The 23,401-nt window shown below is 43.5% G+C and overlaps 1 protein-coding gene across 4 annotated transcripts in view; it reads right to left on the reverse strand.

Annotated features, from left to right (window-relative positions):
• Nucleotides 1–685: 685 nt before the first annotated feature.
• arhgap32a (Rho GTPase activating protein 32a) overlaps nucleotides 686–23,401 on the reverse strand; it is a 33,602-nt gene continuing 10,886 nt past the window's right edge. For 2 of the 4 annotated variants that reach the window (XM_021588040.3, XM_090223612.1), the window contains 17 exons: nucleotides 11,794–11,880; nucleotides 11,292–11,435; nucleotides 10,945–11,037; nucleotides 10,679–10,801; nucleotides 10,420–10,497; nucleotides 10,152–10,233; nucleotides 8,609–8,758; nucleotides 8,388–8,490; nucleotides 8,084–8,228; nucleotides 7,703–7,785; nucleotides 7,359–7,466; nucleotides 7,097–7,242; nucleotides 6,793–7,006; nucleotides 5,424–5,572; nucleotides 5,139–5,213; nucleotides 4,258–4,974; nucleotides 686–4,037 (listed from right to left, as the gene is read on the reverse strand). In XM_021588040.3, coding sequence (XP_021443715.2) covers nucleotides 1,753–4,037; nucleotides 4,258–4,974; nucleotides 5,139–5,213; nucleotides 5,424–5,572; nucleotides 6,793–7,006; nucleotides 7,097–7,242; nucleotides 7,359–7,466; nucleotides 7,703–7,785; nucleotides 8,084–8,228; nucleotides 8,388–8,490; nucleotides 8,609–8,758; nucleotides 10,152–10,233; nucleotides 10,420–10,497; nucleotides 10,679–10,801; nucleotides 10,945–11,037; nucleotides 11,292–11,435; nucleotides 11,794–11,880 — 4,782 coding nt within the window. In that variant the 3' untranslated portion in view covers nucleotides 686–1,752. The remainder of the gene's footprint in view (nucleotides 4,038–4,257; nucleotides 4,975–5,138; nucleotides 5,214–5,423; nucleotides 5,573–6,792; nucleotides 7,007–7,096; nucleotides 7,243–7,358; nucleotides 7,467–7,702; nucleotides 7,786–8,083; nucleotides 8,229–8,387; nucleotides 8,491–8,608; nucleotides 8,759–10,151; nucleotides 10,234–10,419; nucleotides 10,498–10,678; nucleotides 10,802–10,944; nucleotides 11,038–11,291; nucleotides 11,436–11,793; nucleotides 11,881–23,401) is intronic. The other 2 variants (XM_090223613.1, XM_090223614.1) reach the window with 1 other exon arrangement.

Genomic DNA, 23,401 nt, shown 5'->3' on the forward strand with positions numbered 1-23,401 from the left:
GGCACTGTATTTGGCTAAGGTGTATGTAAACTTCCGACTTCAACTGTATATGCCTTATCTGGTCATAGCACTTGCAAAGTTGGTGAATGGTAACTTGAATGGTAGCTTTCTGAGCAGAGAAGATCTCGTCATATTCATTGTCTCCTCTGCCCAGATACTGGCTCAGCTCAAACCCTAACTAAACTTAGTTTGAGTGTTCGCTAATGTTCTGAGAATGTTCCCGGTTTGCTGAATGATTTATTCCTAATTTTGCACTAGCAGTTTCCTTGGATATGGATGACAGATCAAGGGGAGAGGATGCATTTACATCTTTTCAGAAGTTGTCAGTTTTGTCTATGCTAATTAGATCATGTTTGGGAAAGAAATTGTCACTGTTGTGTGTATAGTAATACCACTACACATTTAAGGAATGAGAGATTTTATGAAAAACTGATTTAGTGATTATAATTTTTTTCTTTTTTTTAACTTGTCCTATCTCCACTATCTCAGAGAAACATTATTAGGGAACCACTTTCTCTGCGATACTGCAGTGCCCTCTGCTGCCTAACTGCCTAAACTTCTCTGAATCTGCAAGATAGCAAATTCCCAGTGAGTATGCATTTTTGCTCCAACCAATAACTTAATTAAATGTGCATTCCCATGAACAAAATGGTAAAAAAAAAAAAAATCTAATAAATTCTGACAATTTTTCATAGTATGCTATAGATATTATTTATTTTTTATTTATATTCTAATGAAAAAACAACACTAAAATGTCTTAGCAATATCTCCACATTTACAGAGGGTTGGGTTTGAAATAACATATTTTATGAATACAAAACTATAACAAAAGAACAAAGCAACAGTTAAAACATGACACACCATTAAAATATCCCTACAAAGAGAGAAACGTATGTCCTCTCATAATACACCACAATGTCATGAAGCATCACAGCTTCCTGTTAATGTGAGAAGTGCATTGACATACACTTTCACATTTGCAGCACATGTACACATTTGGAAGTGATTTATTCTGGTAAGATGACAGATGGACCCTAACTGTGGTCACAGTCCTCCTTCTCCTTAATCTTTCCATGTCTGAGTGTTTTGTGAAGGTGAGAGCAGTGTTGTTGAAGAAATGTCCTCTGTGTCTTCCACTATTGTATGAACTAAATAACACCAAAAGTGCTAATGTTACTAAACACCTTCAGTGGAGAATCAGTGGAATTGCAAAACATAAAAGTCAAGGAGCTCTACGCATGGTTCTCATTTACTCTAATTCTTAAAAAGTGCATGTTTAGGATGATCTAAATAAACTAGGCAAACAATATCACGTTGGCAGTAGGCCAAATAAGACATTATATCTTAGAATATTATTGCTCATAAGATTAACAATATTTGGCAGATATTTAAAATGGTATTTTCTGTTTGCTGGACAATATTATCTTATGGACATTAAATTATAATTAACCTTTGGACATAAAAATTATAAAAAACCTTCATAAACCATTGCACAAAACAAGCTTTCAAAATCTCCGTTACCAGTCCCATTGTATTTAATGAGAAAATAATGTACCTCTTTCTTTGCTATCTACACGTTACCAACAGTATGACCCCACCCATTTCTGTCAACTCAACATTTTCTAAAAAACAGTTTATGAAGGTTTATATCTGTATGTATTTTTTCCATTTTTATAAACATCAACATTAATCTGTTGAGTTGGAGATGTATGCCAAACTGGCCTCAGCTTCTGGTGTGATTAGAGGACTGAATCACTCAGCGTAGACTCCAGCTTGCGGCTTGAGGCCTGACTGCAGGAAGGCCCCGTGGCCCCCTAGGGCCTGGGACAGCAGTCTGTGGCTGTGTGGGGGCATGCAGCCGTGGCCAGGGAACGGCCCTGGCATGGCCTTACTAGACCCTGAGGGTTTGGGCTTAGGAGCTGGGTAGTACCCCTCCAGGTTATCATAGTGAGAGGGCATGGCCTTCGTGCTCTGAGTTCTCCTGTGGGGCTGGGTGGAAAAGGGCCCAGGGTGATCTGGTTCCACAGGTGATTTGACATGGTGGTAGTATCGAGGCTCTTTGATGCTCTGTGATCGTTGTCTCCTAGGGATGCTTGGATTTAATCGGGCAGAGTAGTTATTAGTAGCATTACCCATCATTACTTTGTCCTGGTCACAACCTCTATTAGGACCACCCTCACCCTGCTCCACGTTCTTAACATCTAGGAGCATGGGGACAGTGCAATGCTGTGGTTGATGTCGTTGAGAGGTGCCCTGCTTGGACTGGGTTCTCCTGGAGACACTCTCTCTCCTGGAAGGGACTGGTTCCTCACCTGGCCAATGACCCCTCTGATGCCTGATGTAATCACTAGGGTCTGAAAGCTGCTGGCCAGGGGAGATTGGGGACATGGCAGGTACTTCACGTTGGCTGTCCACTCTGTCGATGGCCAGCAGGCAGGCATTACCTGGGTCTGACCTGCTTCTGGTGTGACTGATATCTCTGCCCCTGATGTCACTCTGTGGGATGGGATGATCCAGGTTCTCATAAGGAGACATGATAGGGCCCTGGGTCCTCTGCCTGGCTCTATTCTCTTGCCTGATTGGATGATAGACTAGTCTGTCACAACCCTCTGGGTGGTCCCAGGACTCGTAAATGACTCGCTCTAGATCCCTACTCTCCAAGAAGAGTTCTCTTTTTGCAGGTGGGATGTTGTTTGAAGGGCGATAGTGGTAGCCAGGATGTCCACTATCCCTAGTAGAGCGCATGGTGTATGACTGACTGTGTCGGATACGGCTCGTCCTGTAAGGGTCCACATAGTAGTAAGACTCCTCTAGAGGCGCTGCGTCTGAATAGGAGCTGTAGCGGTACTGAACGCGTCCATTCTCAAAGTACGGCTGCAGGGGTTGGACACCTGACTGGACTAGCCTCTGACACTCCTTTTCTTGGACAGCTGGACGTTGGACATAGAACAAGATGTCTGGGGGTAGGACTTCAGTTTCTGCCGGTTGAACACAACTAGGTTGCTGGGCATGGAAGGAGCGTGCCCTGCGGATGACCGGATACCCCGGGGCTCTCTCCTCAGTCCTCTGCCATTGTCCCCTGGATCTGTGGTGGCCGCTGGAGCTGTGCTCCTCCCTGGGTTGGGGTTGACCTCTGTACTGGGGGGAGGAAGATGGGTGGTGCCGGAGGCCTAAAGTGCTGTAGCAGCTGTCAGACGTGGGTTTGTACATGCTTTTGGGCCCTGCCAGGTGGGGAGGGAGACAGCCAGGCCGAAGATGGTGAGGTCCAGATACCTGTCCTGCTGGATTGACCCGATGATGTCTGTACACATCTTCAGCCTCCCTCATAGCTCTCTCTTCATCAGAGCTGTACTGATGGACTAAGGACGGCAGAGGAGGACATGAAGGGATCTCCTCCACAGACCCTGGCATGGACGCCTCAGCCAGAACAGTCCGATAGTTATAGGCATTGACAGAGTCAGTGTTAGCGAGGACAGCGGCGGCTAACGGGCTCTGAATGGAGCAGACTGATTGAAAGGGAGGGGAGACCCTACCACTGAGATACAAGGAGGAAACCGTCTGAGGGTGAACAGGTCTCACAGCTCCCAGGGGCCTGTCTCTCCCTCCTCTCTGGTCCCTCACCTCTGTGCTGCCTTGCAGTAGAGCTCCAGCTTCTAAGGGACTGGCAGTGGGAGTGAAGTTACTCATAGACACTTGTCCCTCAGGGGCCTGTTTTCTCGCATGGCTAGGGAAACGGCCACAAGGACTCTCAACTGATGTACCAGCCAAGGGTAAGAGGGGGGATGGAGAAGAGACCTTGAGGTCGCCGTAATCATTAGAGCAGGGTTGGAGGTGGAGAACAGAGGGCCGTGGGGGTCTGTCCAGGGGATGGGGGGTGTCCTGTCTATGGAGAGGGTAGCTCTGGGTGCTCCTCCTCTGGGAGGTCAGAGTGGCCTTCTGGGCAGACTCAGCCAGGGCCAGGGCCAGCCTGCGGGCAGCCATCGTCAACGGAGGGTGAGGAGGGAGGACAGACACTGAATTCACAAGCCTATCTGTTCCTGGGGAGGCATAAGACAAACAATGCTGCTACAGTATGACAGGACAAACAACGCTGTGATCAGACATGAGGGGACAACACATAGAATAATACCATAAGAACTTCAGCTAACAACGGAACACAATAAGAACTGTACACATTAGTGATAAACTGTAGATTTAAAAAAAAACTTTACAAATAAAATGAACAAAAATGTAATTTGTTTTTAATGTGCCACTGACCTGGATCCTGAGGGTTTTGTGAAGCCAGGCTGTCTGTGAAAGTTGATGTGAAGCTTGGAGGGCTGGGGAGCCGGCAGGGAGCCCTGGCCTCACTCTCCTCCCCACTCACTAGTTGGGCCTCACACAGATCCAGAGGTGGAGGGGAGGAGGACTCACCACCCTGGGTGTCTGAGACACAGCGTGGGGCAGAGATACACACAGTGTGCACATCTGTTTCAACCACAGGGGGGGACGTAGAGGACCTCCGTCTGAGTTTGGGGGAGACGACCTGAGCCACTTTCTTTTTCTCCCCTCTTTTCCTATGGACTGGGGTGACGTCAGGGGACTGGGAGTTACTGAGGACTTTGAGGGATGAAGAGATGGGCTCTGATTCACTGGAACCCCTGACATTCTTCCTCCAGTTGACGCTTGCTTTGCGTTGAGGAGCGGATTTAGCTGTTGGTGGGCTCAGTGGGCTGCACTGGAAGGACATGGGGTCAAAGTCCAGAAAGGCCATACCAGGGGCTGGAAGACAGAGGTCAAGGTCATCCTCCTGATGTGCAGAGGACACACCAGCTGGGTCATAGACAGGACCATCAGCACCATTATGGCCCTCCTTGGCCTGTTTGTGGTAGCGGTCGCCTTTGTCCCTGGCATCACACAGGTCATCCCTGAATGCGGTGGAGAGGGCATCGCTGGTAGAGCGTGGTCTAGGGGGGCGGTACATCTGGGGCTCCCCTACAACAAATATACAAACAGTATGCATTACTGTTCAGAGGCAGACTTAAACAGACAACATAAAAATAAAGGTAACAAACAAATTATTACTCTAAACTTGTTTATCAAGTATTATGAAACACGGGTACTGACAGGATTGAAAGTGTGACTGGGGGCATGTTTACCTTCCACATTGTGCAAAGAGGTGAGAGATTCTTCACTTTTGGTGGAGCGCAGTGTCCCACTATCACCTCTTCCACCTGAATAATATGGAAGTACAAACTGAAGTTGAAAATAGACATCTTTAAAAAAAAACATGACTTCGTCACATCACCCAAGTGGAAAAAACATCCATACATTTAACCCCAGAGACATGACTGGGAGGCATTTTATAACATGGCTGTGAAGAAAGTCCTTATGGTTGTTTACAGTACTGGATGGTGACAGTGTAGTGCTGGTTGAGGCCTGACCTGGCAGCGCGATGCTCTTTATCTCATTGGGTTCGCTGGGGTGACGCTTCAGCTTTCGTTTGGAAGTCATGGAGGATGACTTGCCCAGGTGGAAGAATGTACGCCAGCTTCCCACTGGGGACTTCTTCACCTTCCCAGGAGCCCTCTTACTATAACACAACATGCCCCGTGACTAAAGCGGAATGTACAGGGTGATCAGAGACATACAGTACCAGTCAAATGTTTGGACACCCCTACTCATTCCAGGGTATACTTTAATTTTACTATTTTCTACAACAAAACTACGAAATAACACATATGGAATCATGTAGTAACCAAAAAGAGTGTTGAACAAATCTTAATATGTTATATTTGAGATTCTTCAAAGTAGCCATCCTTTGCCTTGATGACAGCTTTGCACTCTTGGCAATCTCTCAACCAGCTTCACCTGGAATGCTTTTCTAACAGTCTTGAAGGAGTTCCCACATATACTGAGCAATTGTTGGCTGCTTTTCCTTCACTCTGGGTTGAAGTCAGGTGATTGTGGAAGCCAGATCATCGGATACAGCATTCAACCAGTCTCCTTGGTCAAATAGCCCTTACACAGCCTGGAAGTGTGTTTTGGGTCATTGCCCTGTTGAAAAACAAATTATTGTCCCACTAAGCGCAAACCAAATGGGATCGTGTATGGCTGCAGAATGCTGTGGTAGCCATGCTGGTAAAGTGTGCCTTGAATTCTAAATAAATCACTGACAGTGTCACCAGCAAAGCACCCACACACCATCACACCTCCATGCTTCACGATGAGAACCACACATGGAGATCATACGTTCAGCTACTCTGCATCTCACAAAGCCACAGCGGTTAGAACCAATAATCTGAAATTTGGACTCAGACCAAACGATTTCCACCAGTCTATTGTCCGTTACTCGGGTTTCTTGGCCCAAACAAGTCTCTTCTTCTTATTGGTGTCCTTTAGTAGTGGTTTCTTTGCAGCAATTCGACCATGAAGGCCTGATTCACGCAGTCTCCTCTGAACAGTTCATGTTGAGATGTGTCTGTTACTTGAACTCTGAAACATTTATTTGGGCTGCAATTTCTGAGGCTGATCATTGATCAAATGGTGGCTACTTTGAAGAATCTCAAATATAAAATATATATATATATTTTTGGTTATTGGTTAACACTTTTTTGGTTATTACATGATTCCATATGTGTTATTTCATAGTTGAAGTCTTCACTATTATTCTGCAATACAGAAAATAGTAAAAATGAAGATAACCCTGGAATGAGTAGGTGTGTCCAAACTTTTGACTGGTACTGTACATGGTTTATACAACTACAACGTACTGTAGGCTACTAGTTTCTAGAAGCACCAACAACAACCTACCTCTCAGTGGGGAGCTCAATGACTGTGTGGAACTTGCCCATCAGTGCCCCGGGTCCCTCCCCCACCTCGATGTACTCGCTGTGGGACAGAATTGGAGTAGTAACAGGGGAGCCCAGCTGGGCCTGGGTACGGGCCTGGGCTTCCTCCAGAGACAGGAGCTTAGTGGAGGGAGAGCACACCAGCAGAGACTTGGGCCTGGATAGGGTACTGGTACCTGGAAGCAAAGGGAGCAATGTTTTTGAACTTCCCATAATGTCCTCACAACTTCCCTATAATGACTGCCTAAGCCAGGGTAATGCTGTACCTGTGCTCTCCCGGATGAGGGCGTTGAGTTTGGGGCTGAAGAGTGCCTCTGTGTTGTTCAGTATGAACTCCACCACCACTGACTGGATACGCACCTCCATGAAGGCTGCTGTTCCACTAAAACAGGCCGACTCAATCTGCTTGGATCTGAAACACAGTTATATCCTATTCAACTTCATGGCCAGTCGTAACCAGTTACAAAACAGTGTATATTCGCAGTAAATACTAATGACAGTGTTGGTTGTTGGAATGTTACAATATACCTAAGCAGGTTGGGAGCCCAGACGATGGCCAGGTTCTTGGTGTGCATGTTGGTAATAGGGCTGAAGGTGGCTAGTTGGGACAAATGTCTCATGAGGAATTCCAGAGTCCTACAACACAGACCAGAGACTATTACAGATCAGGTAGAACACAGACATGTGGAATACACCCTTCTTTACTGTCAGCTTACAATACCAAGTCTTTGACTGGTCAATGCTCTCTGTTAGCCAACAGATGGCGCTTTAACACCTACAGTTTAGTGGTGACTTTATATACCGTTGTAGTGAATACAGAACATGCAGTATTGCAGAAGCCATTTGGGTTTGCTGTGAGTTCTCCAACTGACCTGTAGTGAGGAGGAGGAAGCTGCTGGATGACGTTGTGGATCTTCACCAGCCTCTCCTCATCAGTAGCTGCAGACACAGCCTCCTGTGGAGGGAGGGAACACCAGAGGTCCACACAGAGAGAGCCTCATAACTAGGCCAGCAGGAGCATTCTGTCCTTAACTGTTGTTTCCCCCGTTTACGGTAATCTTCAATAAACCCCACTGTGCTAAAAGGATTTTTTCTGATTAAGAATTCTACCCCTTATGTATTAGTACAGTATGTCCCTTGGTTTATTACAAGATGACTATATTATTAAGAATATCTCCTCCACTATTTTTTCTCCAATCAGCCCCCCATCTCTCCCCTAAGTACCAGTCCCAATCCAGTATTCTGCTACTTACTGAGAATCTCTCATAGAGCTGATAGGTGAGCAGAGGGTTGGGCAGCTCTCTGAAGTACAGTTTACACAGAGACCCTACAGAGTGGATATCCTGCTTGAAGACATCTCTACTGAGGTCTGGTATCTGCTCCGAGTCAAACTCATGTCTGGGGAAACAGAGAAGACACTGGTTAACGCTCAACATCAGACCATCACGTATGGTCAACACGCTAAAAGTCTGTAAGCAGTACTGACATGATGATTGAATCTCAATCTTTTTCAAAGACGTTGTAAATTATGTAATGCTACGTGAAGCAAGGGTTTACCTCAGTTTCTGGATGTTGGAGGAGATCCCAGAGAGTCTGTACATCCCATCCACGACACCATGTCTCTCAATGAACTCAGTACAGCATTTGATCACCTGGGGGACTGGAGAAAGGACCATCAACACAGTAACATCCAAAAGATTTGAACGACAAAGACTGAGAAGACTACCATTCTCTATACCGTGCTAACTATAGAGAGATAAGGCTGCTGGGAGACTGACCATCGTGTCCTGAGTTGAGGAGGTGCTCCCCCAGGTCACAGCCAAACACCCTCTCCCTGAGGATCCCACGCTGCCTCAGCCTCTGGGGAGGTGGACGGGACTTCATGAAGCTCCTCAGGAATGTCACCAGCTTTCCGTGCTTCTTACAAACTGATGGACAAAATCGGAATTAATCTAATGTAGTTTTGGGTTGTAAATAAAACAATAACTGTTCATTTGAATCCCAGTGGATAACACTTGAAAGTATGAATAAAAACACTTAAGCCCAAAGTGGTCCTCTCTTCAGAGTCAACCCATATAACACTTACACACACATACCGTGCATTCGGAAAGTATTCAGACCCCTTCACTTTTTCCACATTTTGTTATGTTACAGCCCTTTTCTAAAATGGATTACATTGTTTCCCCCCCCCTCAATCTACACACAAAACCCCATAATGACAAAGCAAAAAAAGATTTAGACACACCTCCTCATTCAAGGATTTCTCTTTATTTATACTATTTTCTACATTGTAGAATAATAGTGAAGACATTAAAACTATGAAATAACACATATGAGTTCAATCTGGTTCCATCAGACCAGAGAATCTTGTTTCTCATGGTCAGAGTCTTTAGGTGCCTTTTGGCAAACTCCAAGCTGGCTGTTACTCCTTTTACTGAGGTGTAGCTTCCGTATGGCCACTCTACCATAAAGGTCTGATTGGAGGAGTGCTGCAGAGATGGGATAACCTTCCAGAAGGACAACCATCTCCACAGAGGAACTCTGGAGCTCTGTCATTGTGACCATCGGGTTCTTGGTCACCTCCCTGACCAAGGCCCTTCTCTCCCGATTGCTCAGTTTGGCCGTACGGCCAGCTCTAGGAAGTCTTGGTGGTTCTAAACTTCTTCCATTTAAGAATTATGGAGATCACTTTGTTCTCGGGGCCTTGAATGCTGCAGACATTTTTTGGTACCCTTCCCCAGATCTGTGCCTTGACACAATCCTGTCTCGGAGCTCTACGGAAAATTCCTTCGACCTCATGGCTTGGTTTCTGCTCTGACATGCACTGTCAACTGTGAGAACTTATCTAGACAGGTGTGTGACTTTCCAAATCATGTCCAATCAATTGATTTTACCACAGTTGGACTCCAATCCAGTTGTAGAAACATCAAGGATGATCAATGGATACAGGACGCACCTGAGTCTCATAGCAAAAGGTCTGAATACTTATGTAAATAAGGTATCATTAAAAAAATATATACATAAAATATATATATATATGTTTTCACTTTGTCATTATGGGGTATTGTGTGTAGGTTGATGAGGAAAACATTTAATTTAATCCATTTTAGAATAAGACTAATGTAACAAAATGTGTAAAAAGTGGTCTGAAGGTCTGAACACTTCCCAAATGCACTGTATACACACACACACGCACAAGCACACAAGCACACACGCCTCATTGATTCAGGCACGCTTTAAGAGTCACCTCCAGTCAGTTATACATGCATCATGGAGAAGAGGGAGAACAACGTATTGTTGCTGTAAAACAGGCCACAGTACCTGGTTTTGGCACAGAGCTGGACACACAGGGGGGAACCCTGTCACTGATCAGCTCCACACAGTCACAGGGGAAGAAGCCAACCTGCACAGAGAGAAACAGAAGGAGGAATCGTAACTCTCCCGCGCTGTTTATGCACCAGATACGATCTAAGGAAGAGTAAGTGATAGTAACCTCCATGTACAGTAGGGTGTGGGATGCAGAAAATGGGTCACTATTATGAAGTGAAAGACAAAGCTGTTTGAGTCAGACTTATTTGAGGGGTTTTACCTGAAAACCATGCTTCCCTCTCCACCAACCAGTGTCCTCTTTAGGAGGCATGTCAATAACTGACACAATGTCCCCTACCTAGAACAGGGACGACACAGAAAAGACAACAGAGAGTATAGTAGTTTGAGTGGGTTTAAAAACATAAACAACCACGGCAGAACGTGTACAAATACCCTAGTGAATGTATCCCCATATCTTCCCACTGTTCCCTAAACCTCTCCCCTTTCCTGTCCTATCACAAGATGCCCAGACGGGTCACCTCAAAGGTCAACTCGTCTGTGGCCTGGGCAATGTAGCGTTTGATGACGTGGGCCGCGGCGATGGCAGGAACATTGATGGAGGACTCCTCAGCTACCAGCATGTGGTTGCCCTTGTTATCAATCTGAGAGACAAAAACACAGGCTGATGGAGTACAAAATGACATAACGGAGTTTAGCAAAGACAGCAAATTGATATATTACTATCTATGGAAAATGTCATTCTGCAAGAAGTCTAATTGAATAAAGAGAAACATGAGTAGCTCACCTCCATCCATGTCAGCACTGGACCACAGTTGATCTTGTTGTCAGCGATGGCTGAGAGACGGGACAGGTAGGCTGCCAACATCTTGGTTATTTCCTGAGGAGAATAGAGCCGGCGGGAATGAGTTAGGTTGAATGCAAAGCCAGGGGAGATACCTGATGTAATGTAACTATGACTGTGGAAGTGTCCCTAATGGCACTCGATTCCCTAATTAGTCCACTAGTTTCCTGTGCACTGTTCAAAAGTAGTACACTATTTAGGGAATGGGGTGTAATTTGGGATACAACCGGTCTCATTCACAGCAGATAGTATAATATTGCCAGTAGTAAGATTAAGTCCTGTTGACTGACCTCTACCTCTACTGTGTCCTTCAGAGAGTCAATGCGGGGCAGCTCAGTGAGTTTAGAAAAGCGTCTGTCATAGATACAAAGGTGGAGGTGTTTGTCCAGCACACGGAAGTCTTCATAGGAGCGCTTCACCAGCCAGCTCAGACTCTGAGACACAAACAGAGACAGTGAGCCTGAAATGGGTGAAGTAATTTAGGATAAAGCTACTGTACAAAATGGATTATCCCAGCCTGTCTCAAACCTCTCCTCCTGGACCCGTAGCCATTCCATGTTTTTGATCTAGTACAGCGCTAGCAAACCTTGTTCAACTAATCATCAAGCCCTCGACTACTTGAATCAGGTGTGCTAGTTCATGGCTACAACTAAATTGTGAAACGTCTGGGGGTCCCAAGGAGAGGGTTGAGAAGCACTGGATTATCCTACCCCCTTAGATATGAGTATCATGCTTCAGATAAAATGTTCTATGGGTCAGAAACTAGGGCCTAGCCCTCAAGCTCCATTATACCTGGCAGCAGATCTGAACCACGAAGAGTGGCTCCTTGGAGTCCAGACCAGCCTTCTTCCCCTCAGTCTGCTCCTCTGCAAAGGACAGCTGCAGGGGAATGGGTACAGAGAGATTTACATAGTGAGGGACACCACACTCTAAATAATGCAGGAGTTTAATACAGCAACCTCTGTTTCTGTTTCTGAACTAGTGTGAAAGTAAAACACACACCAAATTCATGTTCGGTCACTTAGCTCACTCTCCAAACTCTATCAGTAATGGACAGTAGAGCCAACTGGGTAACACTATCATGGTTAGAAATTGGTTAGTTTGTCATGACCAGAAACATCTCAAATCTAATTGTATTATCTACATAATATATCAAAAAGAAGAAGCCCCTTTAAAAAATGTGTTGAGGTCCTTTGGACTTGAGAGCTGCTGACTTCATGTACAATAAGAAAAAACTCTTAACTTCACTAGGGTAGGGGACAGCATTCGGAATTTTGGATGAAAAGCATGCCCAAATTAAACTGCCTGCTACTCAGGCCCAGGATCTAGGATATGCATATAATTAGTAGATTTGGATAGATAACACTCTAAAACTGTTAAAATAATGTCTGTGAGTATAACAGAACTGATATGGCAGGGGAAAACCTAAGGAAAATCCAACCAGGAAGTACTATTATTTTGAAAGGCTGTTTTTCCATTGAAAGCTTATCCACCATACAAAGACTTAGGACCCAGTTCACAAGATCTATGGCTTCCTCTACATGTGACCAGTCTTTAGGCATTGTTTCAGGCTTTTACTCTGAAAAATGAGGGAGATACAGCACTTTCAATGAGAGGCCAGTGGAAATTTCCAGCAATTTGTCCTGCGCGTGACCGGGACCGTGCCTTTCATGTTTTTCCTTTTCTATTGACGAAGCTTTTGTCCGGTTGAAATATTACTGAATATTTATGACAAAAACAACCTGATGATTGATTTAAAACATCGTTTGACATGTTGATACTAACTTTTATTGTACTTTTTTGACTTTTCGTCTTGATGTTGTGTGACGACCCTCCCACTCTGTCTGCCGTATTCTGTCTTTGTTCTTGTTTCTTTATTAGGATGCCGGTGGGCGGAGTTGGGAGGGTCGTCAGCTTCATGGGAAACACCTGGGCCAGGTGTCTCCCAGGATAAATAGACCTCTTCCACATTCATGGAAGAGACTCTCCATGCAGACACCTTTGTAGAGTGCGTTGTGGTTCTTGGTGGTGGTGTTTGTTTGTTTGTTTGTTTGTTTGTTTGTTTGTTTGTTTGTTTTGGCACCTTTCAACACCCTGCATTATCACATTCATGCATGCAAAACACTCACTTACACTACTGATTACACATATCATTGTATATTTTCCTTAGTTACTTTAGTTAATAAATATGTATTTTGTTACTCCTTATCTCCACGTTGTCTCCCTTTGTTACGGGCTTTGAGCCGGTTCGTGACAAGTGGGGGCTCATCCGGGATATTTGAACTATTGGTTTGGGAGACCGTGGAGGTACGTGTTTGGTTTGCATATTGTGTTTGAGTGTGATAGGCCCAGTATTGGTTGCCTTTTGTGTGCTGTGTTGGAGAGAGAGATAATGGTTAGTTTCTAGGCCCTGCCTAGCCTGGAAACGTTTGTTCTACTTTCTGTTGGGACGTCAGTCTGAGGTGAGTAATCGGCTGTGTACCTCGGTGGGAGATTTGGGTAGGGTAGTGGAATTTGCTACCTGGCGCCATAGCCTTTTTCCCCTGACAGGCTTAGCGACATGTTTCATTTTTTGGAAAATGTTGGGCATGGTTAATATTTGTTGTTTTTGTGTGGTGTCTGTGGACTGAGCAGTTGTCTCGGGGGCACATCCGTGGCTTGGTGGAATTTGCCAGCATGCTGGGGAGTTCTATTTCCTTGCCAGCGGGCTACAGTGCGTAAATACCCACCGCAAATCTGCACGAAGACTAGGGTTGAGATGCGGAGCTTCACCAAAACCTACAATAACTCATCTCTCTTCTGTGGTGCTCAGGGTGATTGTCATTTCTCTGGTTGTGGTCTGATGTGCTCAGCAGAGGGGTTGTGCAAGATTATTTACTTATGACAATGGTGTCTCATGTAGACATGTTCATTCGCTTTCCATCAGAGGAACTGTTAGAATTATGTACTAAAGAACAGCTGTTGAAGATCGCTGAACACAAGGTTAAATGATTGAAATTAGTGAAATTCTGTTTCGTTGGAAGTGACTATGAATCGTTGGAAGTGACTATGAATCGTTGGGAGTTGTAAAAATTAAGAAGGACCCTGATGTTCTTTTCGTTGGAGTTTGTAGCTGTTGTGGTCTTTTGTGCCATGTTCCTGAATGTTTACGTGACTGACCATTGGTTGGGGTTGTCATGTTCAATCTTTCCTGTCTGTTCCCTCCTGGTCTTGTGTTCTTCTTTCCACTTAAATATTGCTTCCTATACGCAAAGGTTGCTGAGGTCTGGGGAGGAGGTTGGTTGGTGCAGGTGGAGGTGTGAACACATAACCCCTCATCAACTTGGGACGCAGAGGCTGTGTCAACTTGGGACGCAGAGGCTGTGTCAACTTGGGACGCAGAGGCTGTGTCAACTTGGGACGCAGAGGCTGTGTCAACTTGGGACGCAGAGGCTGTGTCAATTTGGGACGCAGAGGCTGTGTCGTTGTTCCGGGACCCTTGTTGGTCCCCGGTTTTATGGGGGGGAATGTGACGACCCTCCCACTGTCTGCCGTATTCTGTCTTTGTTCTTGTTTCTTTATTAGGATGCCGGTGGGCGGAGTTGGGAGGGTCGTCAGCTTCATGGGAAACACCTGGGCCAGGTGTCTCCCAGGATAAATAGACCTCTTCCACATTCATGGAAGAGACTCTCTCCATGCAGACACCTTTGTAGATTGTGTTGTGGTTCTTGGTGGCGTTTGTTTGTTTGCTTTGGCACCTTTCAACACCCTGCATTATCACATTCATGCATGCAAACACTCACTTACACTACTGATTACTGATTACACACACCATTGTATATTTTCCTTAGTTGCTTTAGTTAAATATATATTTTGTTACTCCTTATCTCCACGTTGTCTCCATTTGTTACGGGCTTTGAGCCGGTTCGTGACAGTTGAGAGCGCGCATTGTGCCTTTGGATTCCTGAACTAAACGCACTAAAGAGGGACATTATCGAACAAAACAAACATTTGTCTAACATGGAGACCTGGGAGTGCCACCAGATGAAGATCAACAAAGGTAAGTGATTCATTTTAACGCTATTTCTGACTTTTGTGACACCTCTCCTTGGTTGGAAAATGGCTGTATGGTTTTTGTGGCTAGGTGCTGACCTAACATAATCGCGTCGTGTGCTTTCGCCGTAAATCCTTTTAAAAATCTGACACAGCGGTTGCATTAAGGAGAAGTTTATCTTTAAATGTATGTTAAACACTTGTATCTTTCATCAATGTTTATGATGAGTATTTCTGTAATTTGATGTGGCTCTCTGCATTTTCACCGGATGTTTGTTTGAGACAACGATTACTGTACATAACGCGCCAATTTCAACTGCAATTTTTGGACATAAAGATTAACTTTATCGAACAAAACACACATTTATTGTGTAACAAAGTCATGTGAGTGCCACCTGTTGAAGATCAAAGGTTAGTGATTAATTTAATCGCTATTTCTGACTTTTGTGAGCCCTCTCCTTGGCTGGAAAATGGCTGTATGCTTTTCTGTGACTAGGTGCTTTCTCTGTAAAGCCTTTTTTAAATTGGGCACTGTGATTGGATTTACAAGATGTTTATCTTTAAAATGGTGTATAATGCTTGTATGTTTGAGGAATTTTAATGATGGGATTTCTGTTTTGAATTTGGCACCCTGCAATTGCACTGGCTGTTGTGAGAGGTTAAGAAAGTACGAATGTGCATTTAACACCGTGACACTGAGCCCTTGACATGTTTTTCAACCCAAAAAATAATGCAGTATATTAATAATATTTAAGCAATTGAGAACCCCTTCAGCGTTTGAGAGGCTATGGAAATGTACCAAGAACCCCACCCCCCTCCCTCCGTCCCATATAACTCCATAAACTCCTATACCAAGAGGAGATCAAAGCCTCAGGAATAGTAAGGGGAATACAATGATATCAAATACAGGCATAACTTCAAAGGCCTGCGAGGCAGGGGAGGTTTTGGTTATTTAGAAGAGTGAACAGCTAATGTAGATACTCGAGTTACCCAACACAATATGACCTAGTTACCCATCACTGCTCAATAACATGGTAAACCACAGCTCCTTCATGCAAAATACCTTATCACAAAGCAAACACTTGAAATAGAAAAGAAAATAGTCTATTGTTTGGAGGATGTCAACTATTAATACAGGCTGGAAGAATAATCATTAGTCAATGAGTGAATTAAACAACATTAACTACGGTCATGTAGATGGAAATATGGACGGTTAGCATGATAAGACAACAAACATGAATCAATGATGATTAACAATATGTCAAGAGGATGTCTGGACAGAGAAACACAGTCACATGCAGCGGAGTCATTTAACACTGCAAACTAAACTGAGTAAATTTAGTGCATGTCTTATGTTTTCTTTACGCTCTTTCTATCCCCCAACTCTTTTTACCAACGCATTTTAGCCAAGCAACTAAAACTGACAACCTCACACGGCGCAGCACAAATCCCTAAATAGAAACATGCCTGCAGTCATTAACTATTAATACACACATCTGGACCCAGAAACAGAAATGAATACACAATCGCATACTGGTACCTGCCAGTGCAGACTTTTAACTAGTCCTCAGCTTTTAAGTCAGGTTACAACACAGCTGGATGTCTCCCAGACAGCGTTCAACTGCAGTCCTGTGTCTCCAGATAGAAGTCACTAAGCTGAACCCGTAGCTTCCTACCACTGGCTGGTGGATTTAGGACAGAGGAAAAGAGTGGAGTTGCCTCTGGATTGAGCAGCGTTAAACAGATGCTGGTTGCTTTCATCTGTCCCTTAGGTTAAATCAAAATGCTCCCCTTCAGTCTGTCCTTCGCCATGAGGTGGATCCACAACATGCTTTCACTGTTTAATTACACCTTAATAGCAGAGAATAGAAATAGGGGAAGCATCCCGATGTTTCTCTCTCCCTTGGTCCCTCCCATTCCCTCATCTCAATCTCCCTCCCACTCTCCTTCCTTCCCTCCCTCTAACTTTCCTCATCCTCTCGTGACAAAGGAGCTCTACAGTGTATATAGGCTAAACCAAAGCAGTTAGTGCATAACCATACGTAAGCCTGACACAGAGAGAGGTGCAGGAGGAAACAGACCACCCAGGCATTTCCATTTCAAATGATGCTTCTGTAGAGATGGAAGTAATCTCGGGCAGAATCGACCTAGTCCTCTGTATTTGTTTCAGAGGCTGCTGTCCACATGTTGTCATTCTGCCTGAGACCTGATCTGTCATATCCCTTCTGGTCCTGTGTGTGATTTCTAGGATGAGGACATGAGTCATGAGACCCACCACAGGGACAATGTTTTGACACTCCCTCTAATCTGTCAGACCACCCTCTTAGGGTGAAGTCAGCATGTAACTTATAACACTATAACAGCAGTTAAAGGTCCAATGCTGCTGTTTTTATCTCAATATCAAATCATTTTTGAGTAACAATTAAGCAGTGTAGTACTCGAGTCCAGGACTGGAACTTGACTCCCAATTTTCATGACTTGTGACTCGACTTCTACTCGACCATTGACTTGGACTCACCTTCCTGTGACATGTATTTGCACCTTGACTTGATTGGCTACTAAAATAAGCAGAATATTTGCAGCACTGGGTGCGCAGAGCAGTGAGGGTTCTGTCCTCTAGCTAGCCATGGGAATGGCGCACCACACTGGCGCACGCAGCCTACATCAGCTGGTGAGATGCGGGGGAGCAAGCGATGAGTGTGGGCAGACAAGAAGGCAGGCTCCACTCTGGCTTCGCCTCCAATCATTCACATCGCGCAAGCGACTCTTGCTTCCCCGTATTCACCAGTCTCTACTTAATATACACCAACGACCTTCCTTATGCCTTGGTTGAAACTCAAGCTACTGTATTTGCAGATGATACTACAATTTATGCAGCAAGACAATCGGTTCAACAGGTACAGCAAGCTTTACAAGGAGATTTGGAGATTATCAGGAAAGGGGTTTGCCAAAACAAACTTGCTTTAAACACCAAGAAAACCAAAGTTATGTTGGTCTGATCAACTAGGAAAAGGCCAAAACAGCATGGGATACAATTAAGTATGGGAGGAGTACAAATTGAAGAAGTGGCGGAAACCAAACTACTGGGAGTGCAGCTAGACAACTGCTTATCATGGTCGTCTCAAATACAGTGCCTTGCGAAAGTATTCGGCCCCCTTGAACTTTGCGACCTTTTGCCACATTTCAGGCTTCAAACATAAAGATATAAAACTGTATTTTTTTTGTGAAGAATCAACAACAAGTGGGACACAATCATGAAGTGGAACGACATTTATTGGATATTTCAAACTTTTTTAACAAATCAAAAACTGAAAAATTGGGCGTGCAAAATTATTCAGCCCCTTTAATTTCAGTGCAGCAAACTCTCTCCAGAAGTTCAGTGAGGATCTCTGAATGATCCAATGTTGACCTAAATGACTAATGATGATAAATACAATCCACCTGTGTGTAATCAAGTCTCCGTATAAATGCACCTGCACTGTGATAGTCTCAGAGGTCCGTTAAAAGCGCAGAGAGCATCATGAAGAACAAGGAAACACCAGGCAGGTCCGAGATACTGTTGTGAAGAAGTTTAAAGCCGGATTTGGATACAAAAAGATTTCCCAAGCTTTAAACATCCCAAGGAGCACTGTGCAAGCGATAATATTGAAATGGAAGGAGTATCAGACCACTGCAAATCTACCAAGACCTGGTTGTCCCTCTAAACTTTCAGCTCATACAAGGAGAAGACTGATCAGAGATGCAGCCAAGAGGCCCATGATCACTCTGGATGAACTGCAGAGATCTACAGCTGAGGTGGGAGACTCTGTCCATAGGACAACAATCAGTTGTATATTGCACAAATCTGGCCTTTATGGAAGAGTGGCAAGAAGAAAGCCATTTCTTAAACATATCCATAAAAAGTGTCGTTTAAAGTTTGCCACAAGCCACCTGGGAGACACACCAAACATGTGGAAGAAGGTGCTCTGGTCAGATGAAACCAAAATTGAACTTTTTGGCAACAATGCAAAATGTTATGTTTGGCGTAAAAGCAACACAGCTCATCACCCTGAACACACCATCACCACTGTCAAACATGGTGGTGGCAGCATCATGGTTTGGGACTGCTTTTCTTCAGCAGGGACAGGGAAGATGGTTAAAATTGATGGGAAGATTGATGGTGCCAAATACAGGACCATTCTGGAAGAAAACCTGATGGAGTCTGCAAAAGACCTGAGACTGGGACGGAGATTTGTCTTCCAACAAGACAATGATCCAAAACATAAAGCAAAATCTACAATGTAATGGTTCAAAAATAAACATATCCAGGTGTTAGAATTGCCAAGTCAAAGTCCAGACCTGAATCCAATCGAGAATCTGTGGAAAGAACTGAAAACTGCTGTTCACAAATGCTCTCCATCCAACCTCACTGAGCTCGAGCTGTTTTGCAAGGAGGAATGGGAAAAAATGTCAGTCTCTCGATGTGCAAAACTGATAGAGACATACCCCAAGCGACTTACAGCTGTAAACGCAGCAAAAGGTGGCACTACAAAGTATTAACTTAAGGGGGCTGAATAATTTTGCACGCCCAATTTTTCAGTTTTTGATTTGTTCAAAAAGTTTGAAATATCCAATAAATGTCGTTCCACTTCATGATTGTGTCCCACTTGTTGTTGATTCTTCACAAAAAAATACAGTTTTATATCTTTATGTTTGAAGCCTGAAATGTGGCAAAAGGTCGCAAAGTTCAAGGGGGCCGAATACTTTCGCAAGGCACTGTAACTAATCTATGTAAAAAAAAATATTAAAACAGCATGCATAATCAGAAGGATAGCTAAATATTTACCAGGGAAAATCCTTCAGCAAATAACACAGGCATTGGTTGAGAGTCAAGTGAACTATTGTTCGGTGGTCTGGGGAAATGCATCATCTAGTGAAGTTAGGAGGCTGCAGAATGCACAGAATAAAGCAGCAAGGATTGTTTTAAGGCGGAGATATGGTTCTTCTGTTGCAGTCATGCGCAGTGTTCTTGGTTGGTCATCAATCGACAAGATAATTGAAAAAAACATGCTTATTTTATAATATGCATCATTTAAAACGGCCAAGTTCTATTCACAATGGTATTCAGTTGGTAAGAGACAGACATTCTGTAAATACTAGGAATAGATTGTCCATCTATGCATTATCCAGACAGAAAAAAAATGGCAAAAGAACATTTCGATTTAGAGCAATAAAGAAATGGAATAAATTAACTGAGCAAACTAGAAACCTTTCAATATAAGTTTAAACATTATTTAAAAACAATTTTAAATATAGTATATAGAAATGTTGTGGGACTATAGTAGATGAAGAATCAATATGTTTTTAGATTTGAGTATTTATTGGGTCATTATGCTAGTATATTATGTATGTTTGTAATAGTGTGTTATATGTGAAAGGACTCTTGGAAGATTAGTCCAAATGGGGACTAAAAGAGATCCTAATAAAAACTAAAATCAGACCAGTCGCCAGCCTACTATTTAGCTTTGCATGGTTAAGAAACAAACTGCTTTACGAAATTAAAAACAATTCTATTGAGTTTAAAAGTTAAAAAAACGTACAGCTATTGTCTTTCCACTCTCCCCTTGAGTATTGAAAAGTAGTTTGTATTTGAATTTGTCATCTCGCTCTACCCTCCCACTGTCACCAGTCTCCCTTTCGTTTTCACTTTGGAATAACACAACATAAATATTAGTGGCCGATTACAAAAAAAGTAGCAAATAATAATCTGGTCAATCTGACAGGAGCAATAGCCAATTCCGTCAAGAGACCATTCATCCCTTTAAAACATTACTGATTTGACATAACTATTGAACGTTATATAAAATGTGTGTGAGACTGTATGAAGGACTATTTGTTTCATAGGCTATAGTATATTGCAGGCAATTATGACCATTGTGCAACAGGAGGAAAATCTTTGCTCTACTTCAACGCTCCCATGAAAATCTTTCCACCAGCCTGCCACTAGTTGTTGTTTTCTACTAAATACGAGCCAAATCAATAGAGCAACAGACGGGCGTCAAGCCACCAATACAAGCGAGCAGAAAAACAGTAACTAAAATACCAAATGTCTAAACTCAATTTGGCTTTCAAAATTTATTTTTCTATGTGCACATAAACCAATATTAATGTAGTATTTTTTGTTCAACTCAGACCCAGTGACTTAGACTTGAGCACTTGGACCAGGACTCGAGCACTGGGACTCAGCCATAGGGACTGGTGACTAGACTCGGACTCAAGGACAGGGGACTGGTGACTCGACTTGGACTCGAGGTTTAGTGACTCAACTGCAATTAAGTACCTTAATTAAAATCATCAAAAAGAAACACATTTCTTCTTAGCAAAGAGCAAATTCTCAAGCAAGAATTTAGCTAGGACTGTCTGGAAGTGGTCTGAGTGAAGATGGGAACACTGAAAACTCTGTTATTGGCAAATAGCCCAATAGGAAAGAGTTCCAAACCAATGAACTAATTAACCACATGGTGATGTCACCCTGGAAAGGCCAAAACTCCATCCCACCAAAACAGACTGAAATGTCAGTCTTTTCAAACAGCTCTTACACTAAAAAGGGCATTATCATAGTTTATTTATTTTTTTACAGTATTATTCCAACCTCATTGTTCTTCCTGGGAAGGAGAGGCGGACCAAAACGCAGCGTGGTTATAGTTCAAACATGAACAGGATACAAAACAATAAACGTGAAAACCGAAACAGCCCTATCTGGTGCAGGAAACAACCACCCACAAAACAGGCTACCTAAATATGGTTCCCAATCAGAGACAAGGACTAACACCTGCCTCTGATTGAGAACCATATCAGGCCAAATATAGAAATAGACAAACCAGACACACAACATAGAATTCCCACCCAGCTCACATCCTGACCAACACTAAAACAAGGAAAACACAAAATAACTATGGTCAGAACGTGACACTCGTAGTCTGGAAATATATATAAAACACCAGAAAACAGAGCTTTGAACTGCACTGGGCCTTTAAGAAAACAGTTAAGCGTGTGAAGTCTAAGTGTCAGAGTGAGGCATGGCTGGTCTCTCCCTAGAGTGATATTTCTCTCCTAGCTCAGCTCATCTTCCCCTGTAGGAAGATCTCAAGGTCACAGACAGACACTTCTGTTCAGTAGCTACGCTCCAGCCACACATCTAATGTATCACAGTTGCCACAGCTACAGTAGGTCAGCTATTCTATAGTTACAATGCACGGTGTTTGAGCTTGCATCAGCTCACACACATACATGTAATAGGTCATGTTATACCACCCTACGAACATGGCGCTTCAGTGAGGCGCTCTCAACGGTAAAAGCAAAGATGGCGTAGTATGACGATATGCAAAAAATGCTTCTCCAAAGAATTTTTCACTTCTCACCCCGGTCTGGTTTGTCTGCTTCACAAGCGTTCCCGGAAGTCTCACGATGTTGGGCCTCTGGGTTTAGAAACTGGTAAAAGCATCAGTGTGCAAAAGAGTAGATGACTACTGCTCTCTGCTGTCAAGCCCACAGAATTACACAGGAATTATCCAGGCAAGGAACAGCCACTTTCACAAATGAGTGAGCAGCCGCTTCCGCCTGACTGATTCAAATTATCACCACAGGCAAAACAAATTCTCACTCTCAACCCTCAGGAATCTGTGCTGACTAATGGCAATGAATCTATAGTTAAAGTGTCATCAAAAATTACCAATAGGGCCATCCTAAATGACCACCTGATGAGGCTATGGGTTGATATCACAGGTGCAAGGTAAGCAAACAAAACAATCTTATACAGTTAAATGTTCTGTTACATTCTACAGTATTAAACATAACTCAATGCACATAACTGCTCTCTCCTGCCACCTCCTGGAATCTGAAAGCTGCTACAGTTCACTCTCTCAATTACAATGGTACTGACGCCTGTGGATGCTCCTACAGTAATGCTGTGTACCCAGAAAAATCAGACTATTTCTCTTGCTGATACCATCAGCTTCATCCAACAAGTGCTGAGGATTGCAGGTTTAACCTGAGCTGATCGGACAGGAATGAATGCTATTTAGTGGATTAATGCACACACCGGATTAAATATTCATGAACAACATTTTAAATATACTGATATATTGGATTTCATGTTGCTATTGCCTTATCACGTATCCAATTTTATATTCAAATTAAAGGGATACTTGGGGATTTTGGCAATGAGGCCCTTTATCTAATTCCCCAGAGATAGATGAACTAATGGATACCATTTTTATGTCGCCATGTCCATTATGTAGGAAGTTAGATTTCATTTTGTGAGCCAATGCTAACTAACGTTAACGCAATGACTGGAAGTCTATGGGTATCTCGAAGTATCACTTTAAGT

The sequence above is a fragment of the Oncorhynchus mykiss genome, chromosome 27 (assembly GCF_057628025.1).
Source record: "Oncorhynchus mykiss isolate SJ-2025 chromosome 27, ASM5762802v1, whole genome shotgun sequence".
Classification (NCBI taxonomy): Eukaryota; Metazoa; Chordata; class Actinopteri; order Salmoniformes; family Salmonidae; genus Oncorhynchus; species Oncorhynchus mykiss.